Source organism: Helianthus annuus, chromosome 4 (genome assembly GCF_002127325.2).
Source record: "Helianthus annuus cultivar XRQ/B chromosome 4, HanXRQr2.0-SUNRISE, whole genome shotgun sequence".
NCBI lineage: Eukaryota > Viridiplantae > Streptophyta > Magnoliopsida > Asterales > Asteraceae > Helianthus > Helianthus annuus.
The window spans coordinates 160,599,125-160,621,224 of NC_035436.2; the positions used below are offsets into that span (position 1 = coordinate 160,599,125).

A 22,100-nucleotide genomic window follows, 5' to 3' on the forward strand; every position below is an offset into this window, starting at 1 on the left:
TCAAGTGGAAGACAAATGTCTTCCATGTCAAAAGGGAAAACAACACAAGAAACCTCATAAATCAAAAACAGTAAATTCCATAGATGCCCCTTACGAATTACTTCACATGGATTTATTCGGTCCAGTGAACGTAAGGAGCATAGGTGGAAAGTACTATTGTTTAGTTGTCACTGATGATTACTCACGTTATTCATGGGTTTTCTTTTTAGGTACAAAAGATGAGACGGCAGAGATGCTGATAGATCTTTTTACAAAATTGGAAAACGTCCATGATGCAAAGATCAAGAGGATAAGGAGTGATAATGGCACGGAGTTCAAGAATCGTATTCTGGATCTCTACTGTCTTCGCAAGGGAATTGAACATCAATATTCTGCTCCTTATACGCCTCAACAGAATGGAGTTGCTGAGAGGAAAAACAGGACGTTGATTGAAGCCGCTAGGACGATGCTTTCAGATTCTAAGCTACCAGTTCTTTTCTGGGGGGAAGCTGTGAATACAGCTTGCTACGTCCTAAACAAAGTGTTGACTGTTAAACGTTTTAACAAGACTTGTCATGAATTAATGTTTAACAAGAAACCAAACTTAGAAGGCTTTGAACCATTTGGATTACCCTGCACCATTGTGCGAAATAAAGATAAACAAAAATTCGGTGAGGTGGCTGACGAGGGCTACTTTCTAGGTTACGTACCTGGCGCACCGAATAAAAGGGTTTTTAATCTAAAAACTGGTAAAATTGAGGTTGTGTTTAATGTTGAAATCACTTCTTACAAACCTCAACAGTCAACGAGTGGACCAGCTATATTATATGATTATGAAAGTGTCTTTAAATCATTTAATATTCCTGAGTTTTCCAATGCAGATGAGTCTCAGCTGATTCAAACAGTGATTGGTGATGATGAAGGCGAGTTCATGCCTAGATCAAATGTTGATACAACAGATGCTCCGGGACCTTCTCAAGATGCTGCTGATACTGATTCAAGTGACGATGAACCCGAACCCAATCAGGGGGAGGATTTCATTAATCCGTTTGCGGATCAGCATATTCAGGGGGAGGTTGGCTCAAACCTTGGTGACAATTTAGAAGTCGATGCTGTTGCTACTACACGAGCAAATAGAGATCATCCAGTTTAGGTGCAAGAAGGATGAAAGAGGTATAGTCACGCGAAACAAGGCTCGATTGGTGGTCAAAGGTTTCAATCAGCAAGAAGGGATTGATTACAATGAGGTGTTTGCACCAGTGGCAAGGTTGGAGGCAATTCGTTTGTTTCTGGCTTTTGCTTCATTCAAGGGCTTCAAAGTTTACCAACTAGACGTGAAGAGTGCGTTTCTTTACGGGAAAGTCCAAGAAGTGGTGTATGTCTCACAACCAGATGGGTTCGTTGATCCAGATTATCCAGATCGAGTGTACAAACTTGATAAGGCTTTGTATGGGTTACATCAAGCTCCCAGGGCGTGGTACGAGACACTGTCTACACATCTGATAAAGAATGGTTTTGAAAGAGGTCAGATTGACAGTACACTGTTCATCAAGAGGAAGAAGGAAGATTTTCTGCTGGTACAGGTGTACGTGGATGACATCATCTTTGGGTCATCTGATGAAAGCATGTGTAAAGAGTTCGAGCAGGTGATGAAGAGCAAGTTCGAAATGAGTGTTATGGGTGAGCTGTCCTACTTTCTGGGATTACAAGTTGAACAGAAGGCGGATGGGATGTTTATTCATCAAACAAAGTATGTGTATGACATTTTGAGTCGGTTCAAAATGAATGATTGCACTACTTCCAACACACCCATATGTGAAAATCACAATCTTGGCCCAGATCATGAAAGTACTGAAGACGTTGATCCTACTCAATACAGGGCAATGATTGGTTCTCTGATGTACTTGACTGCTTCACGACCTGACATCATGTTTGCCGTATGCTTGTGTGCCAGATATCAGGCGAATCCTAAAGAGTCACACATGAAAGCAGTGAAGCGAATTATTCGTTACTTGAAGGGGAAACCTAAACTTGGGTTGTGGTATCCAGCTGATAGTGATTTGACGTTTGTTGCTTACACTGACTCAGACTTTGGAGGATGCAAATCGAACAGGAAGTCTACAACAGGTGGTTGTCAGTTCTTAGGAGGCAGGATCGTGTCTTGGCAATGCAAGAAGCAATCCTGTGTGTCTACCTCTACGTGTGAAGCTGAATATATTGCTGCTGGAAGCTGCTGCTCTCAGGTTCTCTGGATTCAACAGCAGATGTGCGATTACGGTTTGGATTTCACTCGTACTCCTATTATGATAGACAATAATGCCACTATTTCAATAACTAATAATCCCGTGAACCACAGTCGCACAAAACATATTGACATACGTCATCATTTTATACGGGATTGTGCTGAAAAGAGACTAATTGAATTACATCAAGTCGACACAGAGGATAACCTGGCAGATCTCTATACTAAAGCATTTGACAGGGCTCGCTTTGAACACTTAGTCGAACTCAACGGGATGAGGAATCCTGAATAACTGGTTTTTCATAAGAATTTTTGTAAATAGTTTACTGCTTTTCTTAAAAAATTTGAAAACACAAAAAAAAAAAATTGAAAAATCAAAAACATAAAAAAAATAGAAAATCTAAAATGAGTTATCACTGTGTGAAAAGAAGAAATGATAGTACATCAGCAAGTTAGACTGTCACACTGAGCTTGAAATTAAATTGCTTAAGTGTGATAGCAGCTTCATTATATGACGTACCAGTAGGCAAAAGCATGAAATAATCAACTTACCAATGTGATATAAACATAAATGAACTGAATATGAGTAGGGAACACATTAGTGGTGTATGGTTTAATGACCTTAATTCTTGCGTTGATAGATTGCCAAAATCTGAAGTTTTGGGTCTTTATACTGTTATTTCAACTAGGGATATCTTGGCTGTCTGTCTGTTAGAACTAAAATTGTACATGACCCCAGGAAAGATAGTCACTTGGAATTAGCTCATTTCTATTTGAATGTCTGTATATTTCCCGATACACACAATTTTGATCTGATTCTGAAATCTTCTCTGAAAAAAGTCGTGTACCTCCTCTGCTGCATCCAGATATATGCTGACCTGGAGGTGCTAGGCAACGACAGCTTCTGCTGCATCCAGATACATGCTGACCTAGCTGTACGTTGTCGCGCTATAGATCTATTACACCCGAAAGAGGCCCTCAAGTGCCCAAAAGAAACCCAAGAAACCTATATCAAACTGAGAAAATCTCATTTGATCTGTATATTATACCATCTCTACTAAAGATCTATTATGTTCTCTTCTCAATCTATTCCCAGTTAAGATTTCAGAACTCAGGATTGGACTTGTGAAATATGTGGTTGGGAAGATACTTGCATGATAGAGTGTGTTGTTTATATTTCCAGGATTTGATTTATATTTATTTGGGTGTTCATGGTTACGACATCAAAACATGATAAAACAGGTTAAATGCAGAACTAAACACAGACAGGATATCTTAAAGTATGAATTCAGTATACTCACCTACTACGATGAATCTTTGTGCATACCTTGATCGTGGGGGTATATCCTGTTGTGGGACACGCTCGTAATTCAGTATAATAAACTTACCTTAACGTATCATATGGTAATGGTACTTGAAATGTTCATGTATTTTGTTTAAGTGGACAAACATACTGGTAATCGTCTTGAACTGCTTTTCACGAAAAATTGAATAAAGAATTATATGATTGTGTGAAACAGTTTGCTTGTGCTGATATGATCTTCTTACCAGTGATTCTCACAAAAATAGAGTGTTTATTGTTTTTGTTTATTTACTTGCTTTCAGAAAAATATAAAAATCCAAAAATAGTGTCTTTTTCTGTTTGAAATTCTTAACGTACGGAAAACTGTTATTCTTGGAGGAATTGTTACTGATAGGGGGAGACGGTGTTAGAAAGTGAGTTCAAAATTTTCAATCAGACAGGTTGTTCTTGTGTGTTGAACAAAAGTTTTGCGTGTTGGTGAATTTGAAAATGCTTAATCTGTTACACAGTTTAACTAATCTCTTGAAAAATAATAATTTATTTAACTTATGTTGAAAAATTCTTATGGTTTCTCGAGATGTTGGTTTTATAGTGTTCAGATTGAAGCGGTTTGTTGCTGAGAAGTTGTTGTGAAGTGTGAAGATGAGAGTTTGATTGGCTGCATGGTAGAACCTCCTTTCTATATTGCAGACAAGATTGAAGAGTGTGAAGATTGCTGTGCAAATGCTGAACTGGAGTTTACTCAAACGCTAACGTGTTGAAGATTTGGTGATTGGATGCATCAGCTTAGGGGGAGTCTGTTGCTGACAGAAGCTATTGAAGCTGAAGCTATCCAAAGACCAAAGACAGTGCAAGATTACTTGAAGATTGCAAGAAGACCGAAGACAAAGTTTTGACTCAAGACAAAGTTTTTATGAAGCTATTGTCAAGGGGGAGTTTGTTGGTGCATGTTTGTGACAACAGCTTAGATTTGGTCTTTGGATATCTTGTAATTAGTTAAACGATAAACAGTTAGCGGGTTTAGCTTTGTAATAGTTAGTTGTAATGTTTGGGCTAACTAAACCCAAGGAATTGGGTGATGGGGGCGAATTGGGCCTGTCCAATTCGCAGCCCAGGAGAGTAAACCTAGCCCACTTGTAAACCTTGTGTTATATAAACAAGGTTAGACATTAGGGTTAAGGTTAATCAGCCAAAACAGTTATTAGAGAGCAAATTCGTGAGAACACTAGGGTTTGGACGAATTTGAGAGAGTGTTAGGGTTTTGGATTGATTGTAATTCCTTGTGATTGATAATCAATAGAAAACCCGGTTTGATTGAATTGCTGTTTCTGTTTCCTACACGTTTTCTGCTACAATCTGATCTAGAGGATTCCGCACTCTAGGTTAGATAGACAATTCTGTGAAAGATCCATACATCAAGGGGACCTACAGTACATACTAAGAAACCTGTTTTGACACTCATAAAAATATGATATTAAGTATATAAACTTGTTTGCGCTCGTTTGAATCGACCATTTGCTATATTGAACCGGTTCGGAGCCGAATGTCGCAAAAGTTTGACTTTTGCATTGACTTCAGTTCTGACCCGTTTTAATGAGGTATAGATATACCTTAGGACTCTCTTAGGACCAGGTTACATGATGGTATAAACCTCTGTGATCGGTTCATGAGTTATCCGAGTCTTTTACGCGTTTCCGTTAATCGCCTAAAAGTTGACCGTAACGGCCTTTTGAAAATAAAACGAGTATTTCGGACACGTGAACGGACCATAACCTTGCTTATTAAATTATAAGCATGTCCTTAAAGTTTCACGTCAATCCGGGGTCTAGAATGAGAGTTATGCTAAATGGCGCATTTAAAGTAAACTTTAGTAATTAACGGCGCAATTAGCATAACGCCCATCTAACCCAAGATTTCGTCACAAAAACTTTTACCCACTGTATTAAAATAATATTTTGGGAATTTTAAAGATTTTTAATAATTTTTACCTTGCTCATAACCTGCGGTTGTGGCTACGGTTCGGTAAATACCGAATATGCCCTTTTCGGCCAAAACATGAGTTCTACAAGGTCTTTTGACCCGATTCCAGTTGCTACTGATTTTAAATAATAAATAAAGTATTTTAAGCTTTATAAGCTGTTCGGGAAACTCATATTTCCTGTAGAACTCGAAAAGCCCTTTTAAAGACTTTAAAATGACCGAAAAGTCCCTACGGGGCGTAATATTAACTAAAACTCGTTACGGGCATCACGGAAGGTATCCTACTGATACCACAACTTCGTTAAGGCATATTGACTTAGGAAATAAGCGTACGACTCTCATGGTTAACCGTTTCGCCTATTGCGCGCACGGTTCGGCTTATGAAACTAGTTTTCATAAATTAGCCGATACGGGTCAAATTATATTATTTGAACCCCAAATTCCAGAGTGTGAACCATAAACCCATATAAAACAAGTCTCTGAACTTGTTGGGTCAGAATCACACTCCATTCTCGGTTTTCGCCTTTTCGCGCGATTAAACCATATCTATATATATCGGAACCAACCGGTCTAGGCTACGGCCATTATAAAGACTCGTTAGGATTCTAAGAGGTTAATTAAAACCTTCGTTCCAGATTAGGAGCCCCAGTAAAAGCTATCGGTGATTTAATCCAAATTAAGGAAATATACTTGCAAAGGTAAATACTTTAACTTATTTCCCCTATATGGGCTTGGGTTACGGTATATTAATACCGCTTGATTGAGCATTATATTCTTCCATCGCTTAGGTGGTTAATTAAATAATATGATCGGCTCATTTAAACAGTTTTGTTTCTTAAAAGCCTTTGGGGGGTTTAATGACCGTTGTCCCGGATATCCTTGGCATCATTTTACGAAATGGCCACGACCATCGACATCCCGGTGTAGGCGTACACCCGGTATAAAGTGTCGACATTAAATTAAAAGACGTAGCCGTTGGTTTTTATACTACGGTTTTACGCAATGTGGTGTGTCTATAAATCTTTAACCCGGCACGACCCGGGCTACTGAACGCATAAAAGAACATGTAAAACGTTCACAAGATTTTAATAATTCTCCCAAGTTATAAAAGAGTTTGTGCCTTGTGCATTCAAATAAATTTTAACAAACATTTTCAAATGTGTCAGTTGAATGTATTTACCAGTGTAAACTGACGTATTTTCCCCAAAAAGATTAAGTGCAGGTACTATACGGAATGGGCTGGTATAGGCTTCCTAAGCATCGTACATAGTCTCGCAAACTCGATGTTGAATCTGAATGAACAATATTTATTACTTTTTGATCCGCTGTGGATATATTCAACTTCTGTAATACATTTGATATTACAACCAGAGGTTGAAGTTTATATATTTATCTTAAGCTTCCGCTGTGCATTATATAATTGTGTGGTTTGACTATATTGTTGCCAACATCGTCACGGTAATCCCCCACCGGGCCCACCGGTGAAACACGTGGAAATCGGGGTGTGACAGAAAGCCTTGATTCAGAATATCGAGAATCAGGTTGGTCTGCTGGCGCAGATGATGTCCAAAAGGCCCCCAGGCGGTCTTCCGGGTAATACAGAACCAAACCCGGGCAGGCATGTGAATGCGATCATGACCAGGAGTGGAAAAACTACCGGACCCGTCATATCGGACTCAGTACCGATCACTAAAGCGGTCCCGACTGACACACCGGACGAGGTGCAAGCCAGGCTACGCCCAGCAAGTACAGCACAAGTCCAGGAGCCGGTCAAAGATTACACTCCACCAGTACCTTATCCAGGCAGGCTGAAGAAACAGAAGAACGAAGAGAAATACGGTAAGTTCCTTGAGTTGTTTAAGCAACTACACATCAATATACCGTTTGTTGAAGCCTTGGCCCAGATGCCAAAGTATGCGAAATTCCTAAAGGATATCCTCTCGAATAAACAGAAGCTCGAGGATATATCATGTGTGGTGATGAATGAAACTTGTTCCGCCGTTCTGCAAAACCGTCTGCCCACGAAAATGGGAGATCCTGGTAGCTTCACGCTCCCGTGTTTGATTGGAAACATGTCTGTTAGCCATGCATTGGCTGACTTGGGAGCGAGTATCAACCTTATGCCGTATAAGGTTTTTACTAAGCTGGATCTGGGTGAGCCGTCACCCACTAGGATGAGCATTCGGTTGGCAGACCGCTCAATAAACTATCCGCGTGGATTTGTGGAAAACATGCTTGTAAAAATCGATAAATTTGTTTTCCCCGTGGACTTTGTTATCCTTGACATGGATGAAGATTCAAGGGTACCTTTGATACTTGGACGTCCTTTCCTCAATACAGCGAGGACGATTGTTGATGTGGCAGCTGGCCAAATCACGCTCCGAGTAAATGACGAGCACGTGACATTTGATATTAAAAGATCAATGCAGCATCCGCAAAGTCACGATGACATGCTTTACTATGTCGACATTGTCGATGCATGTGTGTGCTCTCATTTTCAAGGTACTATTGACGAGATTGATTCGGACACACGTCTGTCGTGTGGGGACCTGATTGGCATTACGCAGGAGGGCCACGATTTCAAGCAGCCAGTCTATCAGATTGGTGATGATGGTTCCCAGAGTCCGGAGAGATTTCTAGAAATTGGCCATGTAAAAGAGGAGGAAGCAAGGCCTTTGATTGAAGATCCGACGCCTTTGGAGTTGAAAGAACTCCCGCCATATCTCGAGTATGCATTTCTTGACGAGGAGCGTCGCTTACCGGTCATAATTTCGGCATCATTGGAAAAGGATCAGAAAAATCAGCTTCTCGAGGTTCTGAAACTTCATAAGAGAGCCATGCATGGAAAATCATGGATATCAAGGGCATCAATCCTTCTTTTTGTACTCACAAGATTCTGATGGAAGACGAGTACAAACCATGTGCACAGCATCAGAGGCGTTTAAATCCAAATATGCAGGACGTGGTGAAGAAGGAGGTGATTAAGTTGTTGGATGCCGGCATGATTTATCCTATTTCAGACTCTGTGTGGGTGAGTCCAGTGCAGGTCGTACCTAAGAAAGGTGGTATGACTGTAGTCTCAAATGATAGGAATGAACTAATTCCTACCCGTACCGTCACTGGGTGGCGAGTTTGCATTGACTACCGCAAACTCAATGATGCTACTCGCAAGGATCACTTCCCGCTTCCATTCATCGACCAGATGTTGGAACGTCTGTCGGGGAAGTTGTATTACTGTTTCCTAGACGGGTTCTCTGGGTACTTTCAGATCCCTATCGCTCCTGAGGATCAGGGGGAGACTACCTTTACCTGCCCCTTCGGCACGTTCGCCTACCGGCGAATGCCTTTCGGGTTGTGTAATGCACCAGCGACCTTCCAGAGATGCATGGTTGCAATTTTCCATGACATGATCGAGGATTCCATGGAGGTTTTCATGGATGATTTTTCGGTATTTGGGGATTCCTTCGATCACTGCTTGGAAAATTTGAGAAAGATGTTGAAGAGGTATGAGGAGACGAATCTGGTCCTGAACTGGGAGAAATGCCACTTCATGGTGAAGGAGGGCATAGTTCTGGGACACAAAAATTCTCACGCGGGCATGGAAGTCGATCCAGCTAAAGTCGACATTATTTCACGACTTCCGCCCCCCACCTCTGTTAGAGCTATACGGAGCTTTCTTGGTCATGCCGGGTTCTATCGGCGATTCATCAAAGATTTTTCAAAAATTGCCAGACCCATGACCCGTTTGTTGGAGAAAGACGCTCCGTTCATATTTGGAGATGATTGCTTGAGAGCCTTTGACCTTCTCAAGCAAAAGTTGATTGAGGCCCCTATTTTAGTTGCACCCGACTGGAGTCTGCCGTTTGAGATTATGTGCGACGCGAGTGATTACGCTATAGGGGCCGTTCTTGGCCAAAAGAGAGAAAAGCACTTTCACCCGATCTATTATGCGAGCAAAACTCTTCACGACGCTCAGGAGCATTATACCACGACAGAAAAAGAGCTCTTGGCGGTCGTTTTCGCATTTGACCAATTTAGATCGTACTTGGTGCTTTCGAAAACCGTTGTATATACTGATCACGCTGCCATCCGATATCTCTTCAGCAAACAGGACAACAAACCGCGTCTGATCAGGTGGATCTTGTTGCTGCAGGAGTTTGATATTGAAATTCAAGATAAAAAGGGTGTGTTGAATGTAGCGGCTGACCATCTATCTCGGTTAGAGCATGGAGACATCGTGGACGCGCGTTGGGATTCCATAAATGACAACTTCCCACACGAGTCTTTGATGAGTGTTGAGATATGCGATGAGTCGCCATGGTTCGCTGACCTTGCGAACTACCTTGCTTGCGGGATTCTAATTAAAGGGTTGACTCACCAGCAACAGAGGAAATTCTTTTCGGATGTCAAGAACTACATTTGGGATGACCCTTACTTGTTTCGGGTAGGTGCTGATCAGGTGATTAGGAGATGTGTTTCAGGGAAGGAGGCGACCGATATTCTGCGCCATTGTCACGAGGGACCTACCGGAGGCCACCATGGAGCCAACTTTACCGCCAAGAAGGTGTTGGATTTCGGGTTTTATTGGCCGACTATATTTCGTGATGCGCAGAGTTGGGTTAGAGCGTGCGATGCTTGCCAGAGAGCGACAAATATATCGACACGTGATGAAATGCCTCAGAACTGGATTCAGGTTTGTGAAGTCTTTGATATCTGGGGGATAGACTTCATGGGACCATTTCCCCCCTCACGAGGTAATAAGTACATCCTGGTCGCAGTTGACTATGTATCGAAGTGGGCGGAGGCACAGGCCTTACCCACCAATGATGCCAGGGTGGTCGTGAGATTTTTGAAAAGCTTATTTGCCCGGTTTGGCGCTCCGAAAGCGCTTATCAGTGACAGAGGGACGCATTTTTGCAACACTCAGCTCGAGAGAGCTTTGTCCCGTTACGGTGTGCATCACCGTCTATCCACGCCCTATCATCCACAGACAAGCGGGCAGGTGGAAGTCACGAACCGGGGGCTGAAAAGAATCCTTGAGCGGTCGGTAGGTGCAAACCGCAAGGATTGGTCGGATAAGCTTGATGAAGCGTTGTGGGCTTTCCGTACGGCTTACAAGACGCCTATTGGGACTACTCCCTTTAGGCTTGTATACGGAAAGGCATGCCATTTACCGGTTGAGTTGGAGCATAAAGCGATGTGGGCGCTAAAAACCGCAAATCTGGACCTAAAAGCCGGAGGTGAAGCCCGGTTTCTCCAGATTCATGAGTTGGAAGAGTTGCGACAACGCGCTTATGAGAGCTCCGTGTTGTACAAAGAGCGCACGAAGAGATTGCACGATAAACGCTTGAAGGACCACAAAGAATTCCAAGCGGGCGATCTTGTTCTTCTTTACAACTCACGGTTGCGCTTATTTCCCGGGAAGCTTCATTCACGTTGGACAGGCCCATACACGGTTAAAGAGGTATTTCCGTATGGGACTGTTGCAATAGAGAACGCGGACGGCGTTATTTTCAAAGTAAATGGGCATCGCTTGAAGTTATACGTTGCCGGGCCGACAGAGTCGGTGATGGAGGTCATTGAGCTCCAAACCCCGCACACATCATAAGTGTGGGGAGAAGAGAGTCTACGCTACTGACTCGCCGACAAAAATGTAGCAGGAGCGTCTTTGGCGCTATAAGGGTAAAATTGTCCTTTTTTGTGTTTTTGTAGTTTTAGCGTAATTTAGGTTAGTTAGGTAGTTTCCGTTAGTTTGTTGTAGTTTCATACGTGCCGAGCGAAGGTTCTGTGCTGCATTATTGTTATAACAATTAGCTTGTTGAAAAAATGGATAAAAACGGCCAAAACAGTTGCTGGAAATGGCTTCTGCAGAAAATTCTGATCTTCAGCTGATGCACGACCGTGCCAGGATTCGCACAACCGTGCGTTCCCGAGCTGCCAGCATGGGGGATCGCACCCTCGGTGCATCACCGAGAAAAATGAATGGGCTTGAACGATGTCGGTGACGCACGACCGTGCCAAATGTCGATCGACCGTGCGTCAGGCTGAGGGCAGTTTTGTCATTTGGCACTATAAATACCCTCATCTGCAGCCCCCATTCACAATTCGTGAAACCCTACCAGCACCAGGCCGTTCCAGAGCGATACTTCATCAAATCGCACGATTTTTCGCACGATCTCACACCCTTCTTCACACGGTACGTTCCTAGTTGTAGATTTCTTGTTTCCTTGCTTTCTAGGTAGATTTCCTCTGATTCTTCAAGGGGTTTATTAGGGTTCTCTTCATAAACAAATCGAAACCCTAACCCTTGTTTGAATCTTGCTTATCGTGAACACCCGGTTGAGTTTCCGACCCCTGTTTGTACAAAAAAGTTGTTGATTTTGGGAAAATCAGGCTATTCAAAGTTCAGGGGTTTGAAATCTGCAGGTCACTTGTTGCACGGTCGTTCCTTGGATGGAACGGTCGTGCCATTCCGGATGATTCACGATGTCAGCTTGTTGTCCGGTATTGCACGGTTGTGCCGTTGATCGCACGCCGTGCAGTTCCGACATCTCTGGGCAGATGGTGCATGTCATCGGCGACGCACGACCGTGCATCTCGTCGCACGACCGTGCCATATGCCCATATCAGATTTACAGTTTCTTCATAATAGGCTGCTCGGCTATTTTTAATTCAAATCTCTCCTGTTTCCATCTCTCTAATGTTAATTCTCATGCAGATGAACCATCCTTTCCTTCAGTTCGACCCCAACGATGAGCGAGAGGCTTTATGCATTCCAAAACGAGACGCATTATGGGCCCGGAGGGGGCAGTTCGGAGTCCCTAGATGGTTGGATTGGGAAGTGATGCAAGAACTAAATCAGTATGACCGATTAGAAAACATGATGAGTCGCCCACTTACAAATCTGGTCGGTTGCAACCGACCCGTTTACTTGGAGCTGACCATAGAGTTCTTCGCATCGTATGCCTACGAAAAGCCGGTTGCTGCTCGACGACCCAAATTCCGCCACAAGGAGCGGATAGCTTTCAGGTTATGTGGTCGATGGCATAGGTGGTCGGTTGGTCGTTTGGGTAGGAGGCTCGGGATTTACACTAGAGAAGACATGGATGATCCCAATGTCTTCACAGAGCAGTTCACCTTCCCTTCTGATGCAGCACGGGATGCATTTTGGGCTGCAAATGCTGTTGGGGACCCCTACAACCCGAGGATGTCAAAGGCCTCGCGACTTAGAGACCCTCTGGTGCGAGTAATGCACCATGTGTTTAGCCATACAATATGCGGTCGCATGGACAGTCTTGGTAACTGTCCAACACCAGATTTGATCTTTCTATATGCGTTGGTAGAGCAAGCACCTATCAACCTTGCTGCGCGAATGGCTGAATACTTTGTCAAGTGCTCAGGGAGGACTCCTAGCAGTCAGATACATGGCGGTCAGTATGTGACCGAAATAGCGTACAACGAACACGTTATGACTGAGGAGGTGCTTCAGGGTCTCACTCTGATAACCGAGGTGGTTCATGTCGACATCAGGTCACTGAAGGCAATGGGGTTGATTGTAGAGCTTGATAGGGGGGATAGGTTGAGGGGGCTCAACAACGAGGTCTGGGACCCGTTACCCCCGCTTCCAGCAGACGAAGAGGATGTAGAGATGCAGGAGCAGCACGCAGTTCAGCAGCACAGACCGCACACACCACCACACCAGACACCGCCACATGAGCCGCAGCACCATGAGTACCACCAGCATCAGGATTGGCCTGAGTTTTATCAGCAGTTCCAGCAGATGCGTGTCACGCAGGAACAGCATGGTACGTACATCGACCAGATTAGGACTAGCCAGGACCAGATCCGGGCTAGTCAGGATCAGCTCAGGGCCACTCAGGATCAGCTTAGGCGTAGCCAGGAGAGCTTATACCAGGGGGTGAGTGCCGGATTTTCAAACTTGTTCGGGGAGATGCACCATGCATATCCCGACTACTTTCAGCACCCTCCACAGTTCCCACCGTGGAACCCACCTTGTTATGGTGATGCAGGCCCATCCTTCACGAGAGACGATGATGGTGATGACAAGTAGGAGTTGGTGGTGTAGTTCGTTGGTGGTTTTTATTATTATTTCAGTACTTGTTATTTCGGGTGTTCTTTTTGCCTAGTATTTCAAACACCCTCGGATTGTATTTTATTTTTAAAACACTTTACTTTATGTTATGTCTTTGTTTGGATTGGTAGTATTTATGTACATTATGGTTTTTATGTTATTCTGTTATTGTTCTGTTTTGGTGTACATGTGACATACTTGCAGATCCGACATATCTTGGACCGGAGCATATGACAGACACAGCTTTGGAAGTCTCGTTTCATCAGATATCATCTTAAGGGGAGTACTATTATCCTTTTTCTCTATATTTTGGTTTCGTATTGGGGACAATGCGAAGTTCAAGTGTGTGGAGGGGGTTAACTTTGTTAACATTGTTTGTCCTCATTTTCTAAAAAAAAATCAGAAAAATCATTCAAAAATACCTGTATTTTGTATATATTTTAGTAAATAAACAGGTTGGTTGTGTTTTAGAAAACTTCGGACTTGATAAAAAACTCGACAAGCAAAATATTTTTGAAAAAGGAAACCGGAAAGCGTGACAAACAAAGAAAGACTTGCATGATAGTTTTCACACTTTTACCCATTCCATCCGTTACGTGAGCATATTTGAGCCTATTGTTATATATTTGTTTGTTCATTTCGGATATAGGAGTGAGCCGGATGTTATGTGTAATTTAGAATTTGTCACTAGTATGCTTGTTAAGACCATGAACTTGTGGATTTGTGTAAAAGTGATAGAGGCACTTAGATTACCCCTTTGTTGTAAACCTTGTTCTTTGTGTTGTGTTCCCCGTTCACCTTATGTTACCCTTTAGGATTAACCCTGTCGAGCCTTCCCGTTTACCTTTGTTTACCCACATTATCGCCCACTTAGCCAAATTTAGCCTTTATATGTTTTAAACCCCCTTTTTAGTGTTAAAACTCGGACAAAATAATCGTTTAACTAGCGTTTGTTTCAGTTTTTTGTATAATTAGTATGAAAAAAAAAAACAGGAAATAAAACACCCTAAAATAGGGTGAAGTTGATAAAAATCGAGCAATTTTGAATGCTTAAATGTTAAAATTTCGTTGATAAGCTCGATTGTGCGATAGTCGCCTTTTTAAGGCATTTGTATGTATAGTTGTATACTTTGTTGCTAGTTAAACGCTACTACCGAGTTTTAACCATTTTCGCCTCTTTATATGTCTACTTCCATACCCTTCGCCCAAGCCTAACGTTACAACCCGTAAAGACCTCTTGATTTACACTTATTTGCATGTAGTTGGTGGAGACAAGATCTTATGACAAGCTTATGATATTGCATATTTCATTGACGAGGCATTGAGTGTTTGCACATACACATTTTATGTATGTTTCATAAATAAAACCGAGTGTGTGTGAATATTGTGAGTCGTGTGAAGATTAACAAGTTGAGTCAATTAAATGTGAAGTCACGGCTTTTTGGTTGTCGCTATTATAATTGCATATGCTTGTTGGGTTTGAGTCTTTTGATGTTGTCCTTCGACAAACCGGCTAACCGATTATAATAGTTTTCAATAAAATAGTGTGTAAATTATCGTTCTTGTTTGTTTCTCTCTTTTATTGCTTTTTAGTTCAGCTTGCTTGAGGACAAGCAAGGTTCAAGTGTGGGGAGATTTGATATTCGCTAATTTACACATATTTTAGTCCCCCGTTTTACCCCTATTTTATGCGTTTTCGGCCGTAAAACCGTCATTCGGATACTTAATTATCTACATTTTTGTTTACAGGCCTAAAACAGCATACCAGGCAAGATGATAGCGAAAACGAGGACTTTCCGGATAAAACGACGAAGCTGCGCAACTTCTGTTACAAAATTGACCTGGGCGTCTGGAACGGTCGTGCGACCTGATGCACGACCGTGCATATCTGACAAACTAAGAAAGGCCCAGCAGTGAACGATGGTGCAACTCCGCGTGCAAGGCATTGAAGGCAAACCCGGGAACGCACGGTCGTTCCATATCTTGCACCCCGTGCGGATCCGACGATCCAACAAGATCTCGGAACTGAATGACAAAAGGACCAGGCGTGCAAGCAGACCTCGGAAAGGAACGGCCGTGCCAATTGAAGAACGGCCGTGCGTGTCCGAAGACCAGTCAACGATCTGTGACGTCACGCAGCATGGTGGACCACCATCAATAATTGCTTAAAGTGCACGGTCGTGCGATCGGAGAACGACCGTGCGACAGCAAAAAAGCATAAAAACAGAACAGAACCATTCTGTTAGTAACTCTGGAATTTTGGAGAGCTTTGCAGGCGATTTTGAGGCTCCGAAGGCTTCTGCTTTCACTCGGATTCAAGCCACATTGCCCGGTTTTGCTCATTTACTATCCAGATTCTTAATCTTGTGCTTGTTTATGGTTGGGTTTTCTAATCTTTCCATGTTTTTGTTAATCTTTCAAGCATTTAGGTTAATGTTTATGTATTATTGTAGCCTTTGGGCAAAAACACAACAATCTCTTGCTTGATTATAACCATTAGTATGTTAATCTATGTTTGTAATGACATTTTGAAGTATTTTCTATGATTATCTTTGATGATTAGTTTGCAACCTTGTTATTGGTGTTGATTTCTTGATTATAAGTAATTGTGTTGGATGATTGGTGCTTGGTTAGGTAAGATAGTTGAAAAATGAAGCTTATTTAATCATGTATTAGTAAACTTTTAATTTGGTTAACTAGCTTAACTTGGTTAAAATGTGGGCACCATGATACTTTAACGGGTTAGTGGTTTAATAAAATGTAATTATTGTTAATCAAGAAAGCTTGCCCTCACGGAAGGACTCTAACGGGTTAGATGGTGTTGTTATGAATTCTTGCCATGATTTGTTAGCTTAGTTAGTAGTTTCGGCCAAAATTGCTATCTTGGTGAATTTATGTGCAAGATTTGTAAAATGAACTCGGTTGTGATTTAATCTAGTTTATGCTTGTCTCGGTGGTTGCATTGTGTTTATCGGTGTTGCTTCCTTGATTAAGTGAGGTTAGAAAACTCCTAACGGATGACTAACTTATTTTTAGGAGATTTTTATAGACATTTATCAATTGCACGTTAAAGAAAAATTTTAGGTGGTTAAAGTGTGTTTATCGTTTTAACTTTCCGAATGATTGTCATGTTAGGATTCCCGAAAGGGATACTAATTGTCTTAAATTGGAAAATTGACCGAATGCTTCTAGTGCCAAAACCGACTTAGTTGACATGCTTTGGTTGTGTATTAAGCAAGGCTATTTATATATAATTTACTATGTTTTATAAGTATTTATTTATTCTTACTTTAGATTAATTAAAACCAAAACAACTTATGTTTTTACCGGTAATTTAGTGGCAAAGGTCTAGTATTATTTCTCCGCCCATTTCCGTGGATCGATATTTGAATCTTACCGATACTTTACTACGTATATGACGGGGTACACTTGCCCTTTCGTGTGTGTTTTGATGTAAAAGTAATAATCACTTTTATAAATTTAAAACCAATTCGTGTGTAATTTCATTGTAAAAATATGTGTAGTCGCGCACGTACCACATGTCCTTGACCACAAACCAAGTTGGTTTTCTTAGTTAACTTAATAACATGCTTAACACATGATGAGCAAAATAGTCATTTGTAATCCCTTAACTTGTATATGTTCCTTCTTGTTATGCCCCTTCTCATTGTCTGCCGAAATTAGATGTCATCGTCTAAAAAAGAACGTGACTTGGGTACGTCGTTGCATTAAAACGTCGATAAAAAAATTGAACGTAACCTAATTCGGTACCATATACTGACTCAATGCATTGAAAAATCCGATACATATACTAAAAACCGCTGCCTATACTATAATCGATACCATATACCTGAATTCGATATCATAATCTCAATATGATAATCATCATCAATATCGAACGTAACCTAGGTACGTCGTTGTATTAAAAAATCAGAGCATAATTTAAAGAGTTTGAATCGTACCATATACTAATACAATATCACAATCATCATCTTGTGTTCGTATGTGAAATCAATTGTCGTCATCTATGTTGGTGGTAGGTTAAGGAGCTTGAGACGTAACTTGGTTAGGAAATGATCGCATAAGGGAAGGGAAAGAGTAAGTATACAAAACCTATATAAGTTAGTGGATTAAAATAACTATTTTGCCCATCATATGTTAAGCATGTGATTAAGTTAACTAAGAAAATTAACTGGGTTTGTGGTAAAGGATGTGCATTACGACAAAAAATAAACATAAAGGACGTGCACGGAAACTTTTAAACATAAAGGACATGCAGTGCAATTTAACCTAAACTAGTCTTAAGCCCCCGCGTTGTGGGTCGGGGGCGTAAAACCATACTACCAGTGTAGGGTCGAGGGGGGCGAAAAACCGTGCGAACCGAATGACGAGCAAAACTTTAGAAAACATAAAACCGATACACGAATTTATAACACAAAGTGATCAATTGAAAACATACATAAAAATAAAACATATTATATTTGCCCCGACGCAACTCAAGAAAAAATCCACGTCGAAACGTAAACTAATTTATATTTATACTGACGCGTACATAAAAGAAAGCACATAAAACTCCAGTGAGTAAAAATGACATTTTACGAAGTTTTTGAAAAGTTAAGGAGCTATAAGTGTCAATGTTAAAAGTTAAGGTAAAAATAACAAAACCCATTAAAACAAAAACAAAACAAAAAAGAAACAATAAAAGTCAAAATAGACATTATTTATTATTATTTATTGATATTTTATGAAAATATATATAATAACTAGGTTAGAACCCTGTGTATTACACGGGATGAGTAAATGTAATTTTATATACTAAATAATAAAACAATATATTTTTAAAAACCTCGTTAATTACACGGGGTGTATAAATGTAATTTTTATATTAAATAAGAAAAAAAGTTATATCTTTAAGAACCCGGTGTATAGTACGGGTTGAATAAATGTAACTTTATATACCAAATAATAAAAAAGTTATATCTTTAAAAACCTTATGTATTACACAGTTTGAATAAATGTAATTTTGTATACTAAATGATAAAAAAGTTATATTTTTTTAAAATTCCCATGTATTGTACGGGTTTAATAAGTTTATTTATATGTACCAAATAAAAAATATATCTTTTAAAGACCATGTGTATTACACGAGTTAAATAAATGTAATTATGTATAATAAATAGTAAAAAAGTTACATCTTTCAAAAACGGGTTGAATGTATCGAATTTTATATACCAAATAATAAAAAAGGTTATATCTTTAAAAAAAATTAATGGATATACTCGATATACGATGGATAGAGTGATGGCGGAGATGGTTCTTGAAAAAAAGAAACATTGTTCAAGAAGCAAATCAGCAACCATTTGGGTGATAAAATGTGGATACCAATTACGAAAATTTGATTTATAAACTATGTAATAAAATTGATTAAATAATCGAATAAAATAATTATAGTTGTTTTACTATCAAAATCAGAATTAGAATAAATAAATAGATAAGCATTGCTTTTTTTTTAACCACACGAAGATGTTAATCTAATTAAATAGAAAAAAAGATACATCGTTGCTTATTTTATGTAGATTACATAAAATGTATTAAAACCCGCATGATAATCTCTAACATATTAATAATAATCAACACTAATCAAGGTTATCTCAAAATCATATATCATATATCACCATCTATATAAATAATTCGCATAAGAGACTCATCAAACAGTAACAAACATGATGGGAACTTTACTCTCACAAATGTTTTTCAGTAATTGTTATCAATGTAAGTTTGTACAGTTTACACTTTTTGTATAGGGTAGAAAATTTCTTTTGTTGGCTGCTTAGTTAGAGTTAATAGCCAAAATGGTCCCTGAGGTTTGCTCACTTTTACCACTTTAGTTCAAATTTCAAAATTTTTAAATCTGGGTCCCTGAGGTTTGCATTTTTTGCCATTTTAGTCCAAATTTCAAAAAAGTCAAATTTTATCAAATTTTTTACTGAAATTTGTCTTTATCCTTATTTCAAACAAGGGCAAAATTGTCATTCTATATTATTATTAAACAATTTATATTAAAGAAAATAAAAAAAAACCCCTTAAAACCCCCTGTATCGTTCCAAAACCCTCATTTCCCATTATCTTCTTCCTTCCTCACCTGCTTCAAACCCTAACAATGGTGGTATGCACATGTGGAGCTCCGACGCAGATTCGCACATCATGGACCACACAAAACCCATGTCGTCGATTCCATCGTTGCAACAAACCTAAGCCAGTAAGTCGATTAAACTCCTTTCCCCAATTTCATGTAAACCTAACCCTAAAATTGTTGATGTTCAATACAGGGGCAAAGTTGCGGTTTCGTTGCTTGGGCTGAGCCGTCGATGATTCAGAACCCTGCTGTGATGATTCCTGGGCTGTTGGACACTATCAAGAAGCTTGAAGATAATGCAATGTTAATGTTTAACAGGAACAAGAAACTTGAAGAAAATGCAATAAAACTGGCAAAGGAGAACAAGATGCTGAAAGTAATCATAGGGTTAAGTTGGTTTTTGTTTATGGTTTACTATGCTAAGACTAGTTAGGATTTAGGTGTTTCCTGCTGATGTTTATGCAAGTCTTTTGTAATGTATTTTGGTTCATCAGCAGGTTATGTAATGGAAGATTATCTAATGGAATGTAATTTCATTGTAATTTGATTTGATTGTGTTGAATGAAGGCTGCACTTGTCCAAATGACAGAGTTTTGACCAAATGACAAATTGTTGAAAGTGACGAATTATCCAAATGACCATATTTTAAAACTGCAAATGACCAAATTGGTCGACAAATTGTCGAAAGTGACGAATTGTCCAAATGACCATATTTTAAAACTGCAAATGACTAAAACTGCAAACACAAATTGCAAATGACTAAAACTGCAAACACAAACTGCAAACAAGACTAAATGATTCAAAAGTTGCCATACATACCAAGTTTTACCAAGTTTCCCACATGTTCACACAAAAGATACATGACTTAATAACTAGAGTTAGACAGTTTGACATGCATACCAAATCAGTTTGACACAAACTGTTATCATAACAGTTTGACACAAACTGCAAAAAACGTCAACTGATCTAAACTAAAGTTAACCTAAGAAGCTTCTGGTTCTGCCCCATCCTTAGCCTTTGAAGACTGACCACAGCTCCTCCTGTTATGTCCAACTTTCTTGCAGATTTGACAAGTCAAAGAGTTCCCCTTCCTGGATAGCTTTCCAGCTTTTGCGAGTGTGTTAGTTAAATTTTCAACCACCACTGCAGCCTTGGCCTTATTTTTTTCCTTCTTTTTTTTCCTGTGATGCAGCCTTGGCCTCTGCTACCTCCACTGCAGACTTTTTTCTTTTCTTTTTTGGCCTCCCAACCTGGGCATGATACTTTGGAGGAATCAAGGTGGTTGGGCATGCAGATTTAGGCCATAAGTCACTGCCATTCACTGGTTCAACAGTATGCTTGTACACCTCTTTCCAAGTCTCTAGCCAGTAAACTGGATGAACCCATTTTTCCGGAACTCCATCACCTCTACCATGCAATCCCATATCCCAGATACATGCAACTGCATGTCTACAAGGGATACCTGTGAGATCCCATCTTCTACAAGAGCAGGTCCTTTCATCCAAACTCACAACCCTTTGGTCTTGGTGGTCATTAAAGTGTGTGCTCACCTGATACTTTGACCCTCCAGTCCAAATTACAGTGTACTCTGCAGCTTCATTCTTGATAGTTTGCAACAATTCAGTAGCTCCTGGAGTTAAAGGACCTTTACATTTGGCAATCTTCTTATGCACCACAACAATCTTCCTCATTAAATACTCCCTGATATACTCTAGACATGTTATGCTTGGCTTGTCCCTGCCCTGTATCACTTGCCTATTGAATACCTCGCAAATGTTGTTTAGCAATATGTCACACCTAGCCCTGCCTGTAACATCTTGAATTCATTAACTATGCTAAGACAAGCCAAATAAATGTATTTACTATGCTAAAGTACAAACCTGTGAAGAAGGCTCTTGACCAATGTTTGCTTGGTATTTCTTTCAGCTAATCATGTAAAGCTTTGTCCTTATCAAGCACTGCCTTCATAGACTTTTCAAACTCTGGTATTGTTGATGCAGAGGCACAATTCCACAGCAGGCTTTTGTTTTCATCTCCACTCCATTTTGATTTCATATTTTCGTGTATATGTCTCAGGCAGTATCTATGCTCTGCACTCGGATACACTTTAGACATTGCAGGAATTAACCCCTATGATTATAGTCACAAAACAGATTAACAGTTTAATAAAAAGAGTTTAATAACAGTTTAATAAAAACAGAAAAAGAGCTTAATAATAGTCACCTTTTGCCTGTCACTTATAAAAGTGAAGTTGCTGTTAGATTCCAGATCCAGATCTCCACCTAGACACTTAAGAAACCACGTCCAACTGGCAGTTGTCTCACCCTCCACCACTGCATACGCAACAGGGTAAATCCCATTGTTGCCA

General features: G+C 40.2%; 1 protein-coding gene across 1 annotated transcript; it reads right to left on the bottom strand.

Moving 5' to 3' along the window:
* Positions 1-20,889: 20,889 nt before the first annotated feature.
* On the bottom strand, positions 20,890-21,423 carry LOC110933872. The gene has a single exon (XM_022177074.1). The coding sequence runs from the start codon at positions 21,421-21,423 to the stop codon at positions 20,890-20,892; it is 534 nt and encodes a 177-aa protein (XP_022032766.1).
* Positions 21,424-22,100: the final 677 nt, after the last annotated feature.

Excerpts from the sequence above, each read along its gene's own strand:
- LOC110933872 (XM_022177074.1), bottom strand. The coding sequence starts at position 21,423 with ATGAGGAAGATTGTTGTGGTGCATAAGAAGATTGCCAAATGTAAAGGT.